Source organism: Rana temporaria, chromosome 4 (assembly GCF_905171775.1).
Source record: "Rana temporaria chromosome 4, aRanTem1.1, whole genome shotgun sequence".
Classification (NCBI taxonomy): domain Eukaryota; kingdom Metazoa; phylum Chordata; class Amphibia; order Anura; family Ranidae; genus Rana; species Rana temporaria.
In genome coordinates this window covers 111,081,564-111,094,475 of record NC_053492.1, presented here as the reverse complement: position 1 = coordinate 111,094,475, position 12,912 = coordinate 111,081,564, and the positions used below count along the sequence as shown (strand labels likewise).

Below are 12,912 nucleotides of genomic sequence, written 5' to 3'. Positions count from 1 at the left end.
AGCTGAAATGGGGAAAGGGTGCTTTCATTTAGGTGTATCAGAGAACTGGAAAGCCCCTTATAAATGTTGTTGTAAAAAAAAGGGTTGTTGACCTGGGATGGACCTGCAAAAGACTCATTTGAAAGGGAAAAATTAAAGAGAAATCTTGCCCACCCAGCTTGGTTTTAGGTGCATTCATGCATTCTATGCATGAAGGTAAAAAACCTTGAGTGTGCAGCTCCACCTCAGCCCTTCATAATACTTACCTGAGCCCCATCTCTATCCAGTGATGTACTTGAGTGCATTGGCTCTCCCGGTTCTCTCCCTCCTTATTGGCTGAAACACAGCAGCGGGAGCCATTGGCTGTCACTACTGTCAACCACAGCCAGTAAGGAGGGAACGAGCTATACTCTGGGGTTGATTTACTAAAGTGAAATCCACTATGCACTACAAGTGCACTTGAAAGTGCACTTGTAAGTGCAGTCACTGTAGATCTCTGTATATCAGAGGGGAAGCTGTGCTGATTTTATCATCCAATCATGTGCAAGCTAAAATGCTGTTTTTTATTTTCCTTGCATTTCCCTCTCAGATCTACAGCGACCGTACTTCCAAGTGCACTTTAAGTGCACTTGTAGAGCAAAGTGGATTTGCCTTTAGTAAATAACCCCCTTAGGCCGCTTGGATACGAGCATGCACGAGTGCCCCCAGAGAAAGCAGCTTGCTATGGGGCACTCAGAATGGGGGGAGGGCCAGGAGTGTTAGGAGGGGACCTGAGAAGAGGAGTATCGGGGCTGCTCTGTGCAAAACCATTGCACAGAGCAGGCAGGTATAACATGTTCGTTTTTTGTTTTTTTTTATCTGAACCTTTAATAACACTTTAACTCAGAGATGAGCAATTTTTGTATTTCTTCATCTCTGATAAAAAAAAACTGTATTTCTTTTCTTGTGGATGTTAATATAAAAAATATATCTTCAAGTGTACTAAATATAGATAGCGCCAACACTCCACAACTAAAGAAAAAGGCAAACTCAAGCTTCACTTTGGAGAATTATAGGGAAAAATTTGAACAATTGCGGTTAATACAACAGATTGACCTGAAGTGATAGAATCTTTAAAAATATGACCAACTTTAGGGTTCCTCACAAGGACCTCTCACAAGCCCTGACCTTTTTGCTAAACTATCAGATGCAACAGTTTCAGTGGGTAGTATAGGTTGGCTTTTGACAGTTGAGCAGTAGGGTATGGGGTTTAGAACTGGCAATGGATAACCCCAACTTGAAGAAACGTTGTGACCTTGTGTACAGCCTGGACCTAGACTCCTCAGGCCTCCACAGGAACAGGGATCGATTTTAAAAAATAACACAGATGCATGCAGGCCGCAAAAGGAATCTTTATCTGCGTCTAGTTTAAAGAAACCCCTCTTCTTACGGCTTGTTCTCCCTTTTGCGGTCTCTCCATTACTGCTCTGTACATATGCAGCTGCAACTACTCAGCAAATTGCCTTCCTAACTTCTAGCACATCTCGATCTCCATATAGAAATGGGGGATTGCTGGAGAAAATCAGGAACTCTTCCAATGCAGTCTATCATATAGGGAACTAGGGGCCAAATTCTCAAAAAGTCTGCATAACTTAAATTTCAGCAGTTAAGTTACACTGACTTAAAATTTCTACCTAAGTGCCTGATCGTCAAAGCACTTAGGTAGAAATTACACGCTGTGTAACTTAAGTGCCGCCGTCGTAAGGCGGTCCTCCTCTCCTGGGGGCGTTTAAAATTTAAATGAGGCGCGCTCCCGCGCCGGCCGTACTGCGCATGCGTGTGACGTCATTTTCCCGACGTGCAGCGCGCGAACGTAATTAACGCCGGTCGGCTTTGAGAATTTCGACGGGACACTAAAGTTGCGACGGGTGAAAAAAAAAGACGCGCCGGGAAAACAAATAATTATAAAAAAAAATGTCAGCGTCGCTCAGCATGCATTCCTGAGAGGGAGAACTCCATGCCAATTTTCAAAGAAAAAAACGGCATGGGTTCCCCCCCAGGAGCATACCAGGCCCTTAGGTCTGGTATGGGTTGTAAGGAGACCCCCCCACACCGAAAAATTGACGTAGGGGGTCCCCCTACAATCCATACCAGACCCTTATCCAAAGCACGCTACCCGGCCGGTCAGGAATGGGAGTGGGGACGAGCGAGCGTCCCCCCCCCCTCCTGAGCCGTGCCAGGCCGCATGCCCTCAACATGGGGGGGTTGGGTGCTCTGGGGCAGGGGGGCGCACTGCGGGCCCCCCCACCCCAGAGCACCCTGTCCCCATGTTGATGAGGACAGGACCTCTTCCCGACAACCCTTGCCATTGGTTGTCGGGGTATGCGGGTGGGGACTTATCGGAATCTGGGAGTCCCCTTTAATAAGGGGGCCCCCAGATACCGGCCCCCCACCCTAAGTGAATGGATATGGGGTACATCGTACCCCTATCCATTCACCTGGAGGCAAAAAGTAAAAGTTAATAAACACACAACACAAGGCTTTTTAAAATAATTTATTATTCTGCTCCGGATGCCCCCCCTGTCTTCGTTATTAGCTCAATTAGCAGGGGGGGCTTCTTCTTCCACTCTCCGGGGGTCTTCCGCTCTCCGGGGGTCTTCCGCTCTCCGGGGGTCTTCTCCGCTCTCTGGGGGGGGCTTCTCCGGACTCCGGGGGGCTTCTTCCATCTTCTCCCCTCTTCCGCTGTTGACTCGGCGAACCCCGGTTCTTCTGCAGCTCTCCGGTGCCTTCTTCTTCAGCGCTGGCTGCCTGCTATGTTTGTGTGTTAGCTCGATTTCAAACAGGCAGCCGGCGCGGTCTTCTGTGGCGTCAGGGTCTTCTGGTCTTCTCCCCTCTTCCGATGTTGCCTCGTCGCCTGTTGTCGCTGTAATGATGGAAGCGCGCCTTGCATCACATTTATATAGGCATCACCGTCCCATCATGCTCCGGCAGGTACCCACGTGGTGGGTGCACGTGGGTAGGCACCCACCACGTGGGTACCTACCGGAGCATGATGGGACGGTGATGCCTATATAAATGTGATGCAAGGCGCGCTTCCATCATTACAGCGACAACAGGCGACGAGGCAACATCGGAAGAACAGAAGACAAGACCCTGACGTCACAGAAGACCGCGCCATCATTACAGCGACAACAGGCGACGAGGCAACATCGGAAGAACAGAAGACAAGACCCTGACGTCACAGAAGACCGCGCCGGCTGCCTGTTTGAAATCGAGCTAACACACAAACATAGCAGGCAGCCAGCGCTGAAGAAGAAGGCACCGGAGAGCTGCAGAAGAACCGGGGTTCGCCGAGTCAACAGCGGAAGAGGGGAGAAGATGGAAGAAGCCCCCCGGAGTCCGGAGAAGCCCCCCCCCGGAGAGCGGAGAAGACCCCCGGAGAGCGGAAGACCCCCGGAGAGCGGAAGACCCCCGGAGAGTGGAAGAAGAAGCCCCCCCTGCAGTTGAGGTAATAACGAAGACAGGGGGGGCATCCAGAGCAGAATAATAAATTATTTTAAAAAGCCTTGTGTTGTGTGTTTACTAAATTTTACTTTTTGCCTACAGGTGAATGGATAGGGGTACGATGTACCCCATATCCATTCACTTAGGGTGGGGGGCCGGTATCTGGGGGCCCCCTTATTAAAGGGGACTCCCAGATTCCGATAAGTCCCCACCCGCATACCCCGACAACCAATGGCAAGGGTTGTCGGGAAGAGGTCCTGTCCTCATCAACATGGGGACAGGGTGCTCTGGGGTGGGGGGGCCCGCAGTGCACCCCCCTGCCCCAGAGCACCCAACCCCCCCATGTTGAGGGCATGCGGCCTGGCACGGCTCAGGAGGGGGGGGGACGCTCGCTCGTCCCCACTCCCATTCCTGACCGGCCGGGTAGCGTGCTTTGGATACGGGTCTGGTATGGATTGTAGGGGGACCCCCTACGTCGATTTTTCAGCGTGGGGGGGTCTCCTTACAACCCATACCAGACCTAAGGGCCTGGTATGCTCCTGGGGGGGAACCCATGCCGGTTTTGAACTTAAAAATTGCCGTGGAGTTCTCCCTCAGGAATGCATACCAAATGCCGTCGCTGGAATGGGCCTTTACAAGGTTTGGCTAACTTTCCACATTATAAAACCAGCCCTAGTTTTGCGCCGGCAAATTCGGAACTTAGGCAGAAATCAAAGTGCTGAAATGCTTTGAAAATGTGCTTAAAGCGGGGGTTCACCCTTAGAGGGCACTTTTCCCCCTTAGATTCCTGCTCGTTATTACTAGGGGAATCGGCTATTTATTTAAAAATAGGTGCAGTACTTACCCGTTTACGAGACGCATCCTCTCCGTCGCTTCCGGGTATGGGCTTCGGGAATGGGCGTTCCTTCTTGATTGACAGGTTTCCGAGAGGCTTCCGACGGTCGCATCCATCGCGTCACGATTTTCCAAAAGAAGCCGAACGTCGGTGCGCAGGCGCAGTATAGAGCCGCACCGACGTTCGGCTTCTTTCGGCTACGAGTGACGCGATGGATGCGACCGTCGGAAGCCTCTCGGAAGACTGTCAATCAAGAAGGAACGCCCGCTCCCGAAGACCATACCCGGAAGCGACGGAAGAAGATGCAGCTCGAAAACGGGTAAGTACTGCACCTATTTTAATACAAATAGCCGATTCCCCTAGACCGAACGAGCAGGAATCTAGGGGAAGAAAAAAATTTTTTTTAGAAATGGGTGAACTCCCGCTTTAAGTCCTCATTTGCATACGCAAAGCTGCATTTCAATGAGAAATGCCCCCAGTGGCGGATGCGGTACTGCATCCTAAAATCTGACCGTGTAAGTGTCTTACACATGTCAGATTTTCTGCCTAACTTTGGAAAAAGCCTTTTGAGAATCGTTTCCAAAGTTAGGCACAGGGATACGCAGGCTGAACAGCAGTTAAGTCTGCGTATCTCTTTTGAGAATTTGGCCCTAGGTTTCTTAAAGATTCAGCATAACTACATTTGGAGCACCATTACGAGACAACAATATTTTATTAAAAAACTAATTTGTGTTAGGATGAATACACTCTGTAGCACTGAGTGCTGGCATAATATAATATGTCTTTGCACTTGAGTGTAATAAAAAAGGTCAACATCCTCAACAAGTTACTCGCATAACTACACAATTGGCATTTAAAGTAGTACAGTGCTGAATAGCAAGAAATGCCTAGGTCATAAAGGGTATAAAATAGGGCTGGGAAAATTAAAGATTAATTCCTTGATTAATCTTTAATTTTTTTGATCGATCAAAATTCTTGACGTCACCAGACAGCCTGGACAGTGGGGCCGCGTACACACGGCCGGTCCAAACCGATGAAAACGGCCTGAAGTCCAGTTTCATCGGTCCAAACCGACCGTGTGTACGGCCCATCGGTCCGTTGTCCTTCGGTCCAAAATTTTAGAACTTGCTTTAAAATCGAACCGATGGACCGCTGCCCGATGGGTCCAAACCGATGGTTAGTAAACAAAAGCATCGGTTCAAAACCTGCGCATGCTCAGAATCAAGTCGACGCATGCTTGGAAGCATTGAACTTCGTTTTTTTCAGCACGCCGTGTGTTTTACGTCACCGCGTTCTGACCCAATCGGTTTTTGAACTGATGGTGTGTACGCACATCAGACCATCAGGCCACTTCAGCGGTGAACCGATGAAAACGGTCCGTCGGACCATTCTCATCGGTTTGGATCGACCGTGTGTTCGCGGCCTGAGACTTACCCTGCTGGATGCGAGCAAACTGCACCCATTGGATTGAGGTACCTTTGCATCTGTGGAGCAGGAGGATGCATCAGGCTCCATCAGGGGAAGGAGGCAAAAATAACCATTGTTTTCCTGTCCTAAGCAGTTTTGTGCAGACAATTCTTTGTGTATCGGCAACATCTGTTCCGTGCAAAAGATTGTTCAGTTCTTCAGGGTATATTGTCGATGCGATCATGTCTGCTTCCAGAAAATGTAAACACTCTGGTATGTCTGCGTGACTGGCTAAAGTGATGTCTACTTGCCTACTTTAACCTCCCTGGCGGTATGATTCTTTCAGAAAGAACATGCTGAAAGCGGTACCATTATTTGCAAGGAAATTTGGCGTTTTATACTGTAGGCCTGTAATTTTTAGGAATAACTCACTTAAATCTGACCAAACAAGAATCTAATAGGCATCCCTGGTATGACATTTTTTTAAAAACAAAATTATAAATTATAATATAATAAATAATTATTAATAATTATAACAAATAATAATATAATTCTAATAAAAATGATTCAATGATGTAATCAACTCAAAATCACTGAAATTTGCTCAGTTGCAGAATTGTTGCTGTCATTATTTTTTTTTTTTTATGACGAATTTCCCCACAAATCGCTATCGCACAATTCTGCAAGTGATTATAATTTATTATCGCTGTTTTCTAGCTGATCTAAAACCATTTTTGACATAAAGGGACACTTTTGGTTGCTATGGACAATATACAGTTTGCAGGCAGAAAGAAAGGTTTTTATTATATAAAAGTACATGTAGGACACTGGGCAGACCACTAGGGACTCTATAAGATTACAGTATACTATATGTATAGTGTTTGTTTACTTTTTTGTATTTGGCGCCGATCTCCGCTCCCGTGCGTCGTAACGTCGCAGGGAACGGAGATCGGCGGCACAGGAGGACGCTGTGTGAATCGAGCGAGGTCCTGCTCGCTCACACAGCGCGGTGACATCGCTGGATCCAGGAGAAGGTAAGCCAGCGCGCGCTGCAGGCTCTGCACAGCTACCCCGAGCGTGACTCGGGGTTACCGATTTTGGTAGAAAAAATCAACCCCGAGTCACGCTCGGGGTTACCGCCAGGAGGGTTAAAGTGACTGACAGTCAATATACTAGATACATTTTATAATTAAAGTTAAACTAACTTTCTACGTTTTTCTTAAAGTTTAATAAAAAAAAATTACTTACGTCAGCGCTACAGTTTGATTTTAAAACGTATTTGTGTGAACTGTGAAGTTAAGTCATGGATTGTGCAAACTAACTAGTGTTGGGTGATTGTATATAGTGTATACCACATTTACCACTGACTAATGCAGCGTTGCAATGCAAGGAGATCAGCTAAAAGTAGTTGGATCTGTATGTGCGTTATAATTAATCGAAATTAGTCGATTAATCGATAAAAAAAACAACAATTGATCGAACACGAAAATTTGAATCAGTAACAGCCCTAGTATAAAACCTTTCGGAGCTTAATAAATAAACATTACCATTTCATTTTTTTTTTTAATGGTGTGTTATTTTTACTCCTGTAAGCCCAAATACTTTACATATATTCTCTTCAAGCTCCCAGTGCCTAAATGCCTAAAACCAGTTATGATGACCGAACTCTGTAGTGCAATAAAATAGAGTGCTGGTATACTATAAATGTCTTCACACCTGAGTATAATAAAAAGGTCAACTAGCTCAACAAGCTGGTCAAATTATTTTCTAGGGGTAAGGTTATCCATATCTTTTCTGTATGTCACATTGGAATGCATTGTTAATTGGACATTTTCTTTGTTGTTTCACATTGGGACTTTTCTTTCTCCTTTTTTTGCTGTTCCATATTGGAACTTTATAAGGGTTTTCTGCACATTGCATGTTAATATTTGCCATTATATTTTCATATTTTTGTACATAATTTAGGAATAAGGCATATTTGCACATTTTCCTTATGCTTATTTTGCACGTAACCTAATATTTATTAAGGATATATTTGCACACTGTGCATATAGTTCCAACACTTTCACCGGATTTAATCTAATTGAATATATTTTACAGTATGTTTAAAAAAAAAAAATCAGTGAATCAGCGCAGTAAATTTTTTTGGTACATTCCTTCATTAGCAGACATCCCCTCCAGAAGTTCAGACCCCCCCCCCCCCCGCCCTCTATTAGTACAGAGTGACAACCCCACCCGGGCGACAGCTGTAGAGGAAAGCCTGAGAGGACAGTGTGGAGCCGCGCCGCCCGGGTGGAGTAGAAGATCGTGACACAGTGACTAGCTGGCGGAGAGAGTGGCTCACGGTGACTGGCGCAGAGACGTCGACAAGGAGAGGAGGAGGAGGAAGGAGGGAAGCAGTGAGCACTCTGGCGCTTGAGCGCCCCCACCTCTGTGGCGCCTGGGTGAACTGCACCCCGCGCAGCCATCTCGGATCGGTCCTGAGTTTTACGCCCTGTTCCCCTGGCGGCGCTGGCGCTGTAAGGCAAGTGCCATTGTTGCCTTGCGCTAGCGCCAGCCCTGTGTATATATATATATATATATATATATATATATATATATATATATATATATATATATATATATAATAGATATATTAAGTTTATTAAAATGTAATTATTACAAATCTGCAATACCAACCTCATGATATAATTCTTCTAAAACACATGTACACTAGAAGTTGTGTGGCACTATGGCTGCACTCACACTTCAGCTGAGCATCTTTGGTAGTTTTACAGGTTGTTTTTGAGAGGTTTTGCTTGAGTGTTTCTTATTTAAAATTTTAGCCAATAGAAAGCTAATAACTATAGGAAGAACCATGTGTGATGCATGCGTTTTTGCACGCTTTTGTGTGTTTCAGATATTTTCATTGAATTATATGGTGGCCAAAATTACTTGAAGCTTGTACTTTTTTCCAGATACAAGCGTCAAGCCACACTGCACATTTAATGTAAAGCTTTTTCGAGCTACAAAATGTTCAAGTGTGAATGGGTCCTGTAGGCATCCCATTTTGATACCACCATCTCGAGCCATGCTGTCTATTTATTTATGTAAATGCGACCTGAGAGGCTCTATAGCCGTCCTATTATTTTTAGAGTGATTGCAAATGGGCCAGCCTCCCACTGCAGCCTGCTGCTGTTCCCAGGGTCTCCTCTTCCACTGTGGAGCCAGGCATCATTACAAGCAGAGGGTCAACTGCCCACAGAGGAGAGGAAGGAACATATACTCCTCCCTCTCCCCTGTGACAAATGAATCCAGAAGTGACATGGATTTTATCACTCACTTTCCTTGCCAGAAGCAGCCGATCAAACCAGGAGGGAGAGCTGAGGTCTAATAGACAATGCTCAATCATTGTGATAGCAATAAAGTTAAATGAAAAAAAGAGTTGCCTATGGATAATTTTAGTTGCTCTCATTTGTTACCATTTCACAGGCATATGCAAATGTAACCTCCCTGGCAGTATGACTATGTCAGATCTTTTAAGCGCAAAGCGGTACATTGTTTTGCATGGAAGTTGCCATTTTAGATTGTAGGCCTGTAATTCTTAGGAATAACTCACTTAAATCTATCCAAACAAGAGTCTAGTAAACAACCCGGGTATGATAACGTTTTGGTTGCTATGGACATTCTCAATTTCCAGGCAGAAAGAACAGTATATATAATATGTAGCATTACCCCCGGAGGAGCTGCTGGTTTTTCTGGTGGCACATTTACCTCATGGCTCCCCCGAATTCCATGGGGTGGATGATGCGTATTGCATTTGGTAGAAGTAAAGGAATGTCCGCAACAGGTGCTCTTTACTGTGTTCTTTATTACCCAGCCGGGTAAAAACAATAAACTTGTGGTGAGGAAAGTAAAGTTAAAGAAGAAAGGAGAACAGCAGATTCAGTCGTGATGGTAGGGAAACAGTCCTGCTCCCAAGCGTAACACTTTCTGTGCCACTCCTTTGTGAGTGGGTTTAGCATACCCAGACAGGTCTCTCTCACTGATCTGGTAGCCGGAGTATCACTCGAACATTTGTAGGATAAAGTCTCTGCCACAGACCCTCCTTGGTGAACTTCAGAGAGACACCTCTGCCACAGGCCCTCTCTGATTTGTAGTTATGATGTAGAGATAATCCTCCTTAGATGAATTACGCCTGGATCTCCTTCAACTTGTCGCCCAGGTACTGACTGACAGGTGATCAATCCTTCAGTGTCCGGCTACCTTTTGTCGAGGCCCTTTTGGACCGGCAGCCTCTCAATGGCGCTCCTCAGACAGACTCCCCACCGAACAGCAATACAGCTTGGGATCCTCAAAGGTGGGAACCCAGTTGCTCGCTGTGTTCCCATCGCTGTTCAGATGCTCCGGGTCAACATGGTCCCAGAACCAGGAACACCGCGTGGCACGCACACCCCGGCCAGGTAGGCCATAACGCCGGGGTACCGTGATGTGGTCACCCTAAAGAAGGTGGGTGCCACACTCAAAGAAGAAGACCCAGAATCAATGGCGTCTGCCTCATAAATACCCCTCCCCAGCATGCACAGCGAGGCCAGACCCTCCTGATTGGCTGCTGGGAAAGAGCACCCAAACCTTGACTCCACTGCTGCCACCTGCAGCACCGGGGTTGGAAGAACACCCCAGTGCAACAGAATAAGCCTATAGCACAGCCAAGCTGAGACAGAGACCCTGTTTTGCACATAACAATTTGGATCAGAGTTTAACTACACTCTTATCTCCCTCTAAATTTAACTAGCACCGGTACTATAAAGTACACAGGCGCTACAAATATAACAGTGGAGGCAGGGCACTGGACAAAGCACTAGGGACAAAAGGGAGTTGAAATGATTTGATACAGTAATGTAATCTTACAGATTACAGTATGTGTTATTTATTTGTTTTAACCATTTTGAATTTGCCGCCGGCACAGTGATGAATTAAGTGGAGTATACAGCGTGAGGGCATCGCAGGCTCCCGGGGACAAGGTAAGTAACTTTACCTGGAAATTTGCGATGCAATCCCGAGTGTTGCTTAGGGTTACCGCTTTTGGTAATGGAAATTCCCCCCCGAGCCACACTCAGGATTACCACTAGGGAGGTTAAATCCTGATGTGTTTCTTATCTATTTACTTAACGCAACATTATCTTTTATATTATACCAAAGAATTGGGTATTATATTGTGTTTGTGTGCACTAAAATTAATACGTGTATTTTTTCCTGAAAATTTCTGTTTGATTTTTCGCTGCACAGATATTGTGTGACAGGAAAAATTGCAACAACCATATCATTGTACAGGGCTTCTGCTTTCAGAATATATATATATATATATATAATGTTTGAGGTTTCTAAGTAATTTTCTAGCAAAAAAAAAAAACAGATTTTATCATGTATGTGAAAAATTCCAAAATTGGACCCGGCTGCAAATGGCTAATTTAAATCAGAGCGTTTAAAAAAAAAATACTTTTTAAAATTACACAGATATTACAGAGGGTTTAGATACACCGTAATACTTTTTCACAGCAGCAATGCAGTGTTCCTTATTATACTGTTACTATTTCTGGACATTTAAACCCTTATAAGTATGTTCCCTGTAACCTCTGTTCTTTCCTGTAGAGATGTCGACAGACTTGCCAAAATGCTTGAAGGAACGTCAGGTAGCTCTGGGAGGAAACGAGAAAGTGGTAGGTGGTTTTGCTCCTCAGTGTGATGAAAAGGGCAATTACCAACCACAGCAGTGCCATGGCAGCACCGGGTACTGCTGGTGTGTTAGTGCAATTGGCGAAGAGATTGCTGGCACAAGAACTCCACCTGGACAAACACCAGCTACATGTAAAAAACAAGGTAAGACTCAGTTCTACAACTTCTCTGCATATTTTTGTGATAAAAATAATTTATATCATCTTATTGATTGATTCTGGAGAGGTCTTTGGTAAGCGTGGGCTTAGAAGATAAGTGCACTTGTTAACTCCTTCCTTCTCATATCAGGTGACCAGACTATGGGTCTCCATAACGCCTTTTGGCTAAGATCAAGTGTATTATCTGTTCTTATCAGTTGTCAAGTGGAGGCGATGTTCTACTATCCTGACTATGGTGGAGGATGGGGTGGTGGCTGTGCAAATCCACTGGTTTAATGGTACCTAGAAGGTTAGTATCAGCAGGAACCGAAACCGGAGCGGCCTATCGAACTTGGAGGCCGTGAGTAGGTTCTCCCGGAGAAAGCTGGAAGGGTGCTCCTGGTGGAGACGGGAGCAGCACTGGTGCATGTGCCCCTGAAGTGGCAGTCTAGGAATGCTATAATTTTACTGTGAGTGATTGTCACTTTGAATTATGGCATCAAGTTTACTGCACTTTCACACTTTTTCCATACCTGCCTCTTGGGCTGAGCCTTTTGGCTAGGACCAGATTATTTTTTTTACTCCTGGCTGAAGGGCTGGCCATTGTAATGCACAATGGCACTATGCACTTTCTCCACTTCCCTTTTCCCCACTTTTATTTGTGTGTTTGTAGTGTTTGGCACTTTTCATTTTTTTGCTGATTGGTGTACACTTTTCTGTCACGTCTGACTGGTAGGGTGTAGGTCCTTGGACCTTCCCTGAAAGTCTTGGGAGGGGATGGACATAGCCTTCTGGCTTGGTTCACCCTGTTTCATGGGGTCTCCCTTCAGGGGATCCCCACCTAGTACTTGGGTTGGTCTGTTTCGGTAGACCTCACAGCGAATGAGGTCTGTCTGGTTTCAGCCAGATGGACCATGTGAAGTTCCCCCAGTCCCCGTTTGGAGCCTGACTGCCAATAGATATGGGGGATCAGGGCTAGGGTCCTTTCTCTTCGGAGGACTATGAGTACACCCTGTGCACATTTTGTGTTTAACTTTTTGGTGTGCGCTTTTTTTTTTTTTTTTTTTAAGTCTGAATGTATTCACACACCACAGGCTTTAACAAAAAAAACAAAAAAACGGGCACCGGGTACCACACTTTTTGACCAGCTGCAGTGTACTTCTCACTAGCACTAGTTACTTATAGCTGAAAAAAGGGGGGGGGGGGAGTTTGGGACATGGAGAGGTCCCAAACGATAGTCTGAGAGCGAATCAACCACATATAATCATGAGTGGATTAAATAAACTTTATCGATGAATATACAAAATATCAAAAAGATTCCCCTGGGATCATATGCAAAATCTCCCAAAGGGGAAT

At 45.5% G+C, this 12,912-nt stretch overlaps 1 protein-coding gene across 14 annotated transcripts in view; it reads left to right on the top strand.

Annotated features, from left to right (window-relative positions):
- LOC120936435 (thyroglobulin-like) overlaps nucleotides 1-12,912 on the top strand; it is a 115,028-nt gene that overhangs the window by 81,590 nt on the left and 20,526 nt on the right. For 13 of the 14 annotated variants that reach the window (XM_040348759.1, XM_040348764.1, XM_040348760.1 and 10 more), the window contains one exon: nucleotides 11,336-11,563. In XM_040348759.1, the coding sequence (XP_040204693.1) occupies nucleotides 11,336-11,563 (228 nt within the window). The remainder of the gene's footprint in view (nucleotides 1-11,335; nucleotides 11,564-12,912) is intronic. The other variant, XM_040348763.1, reaches the window with a different exon arrangement.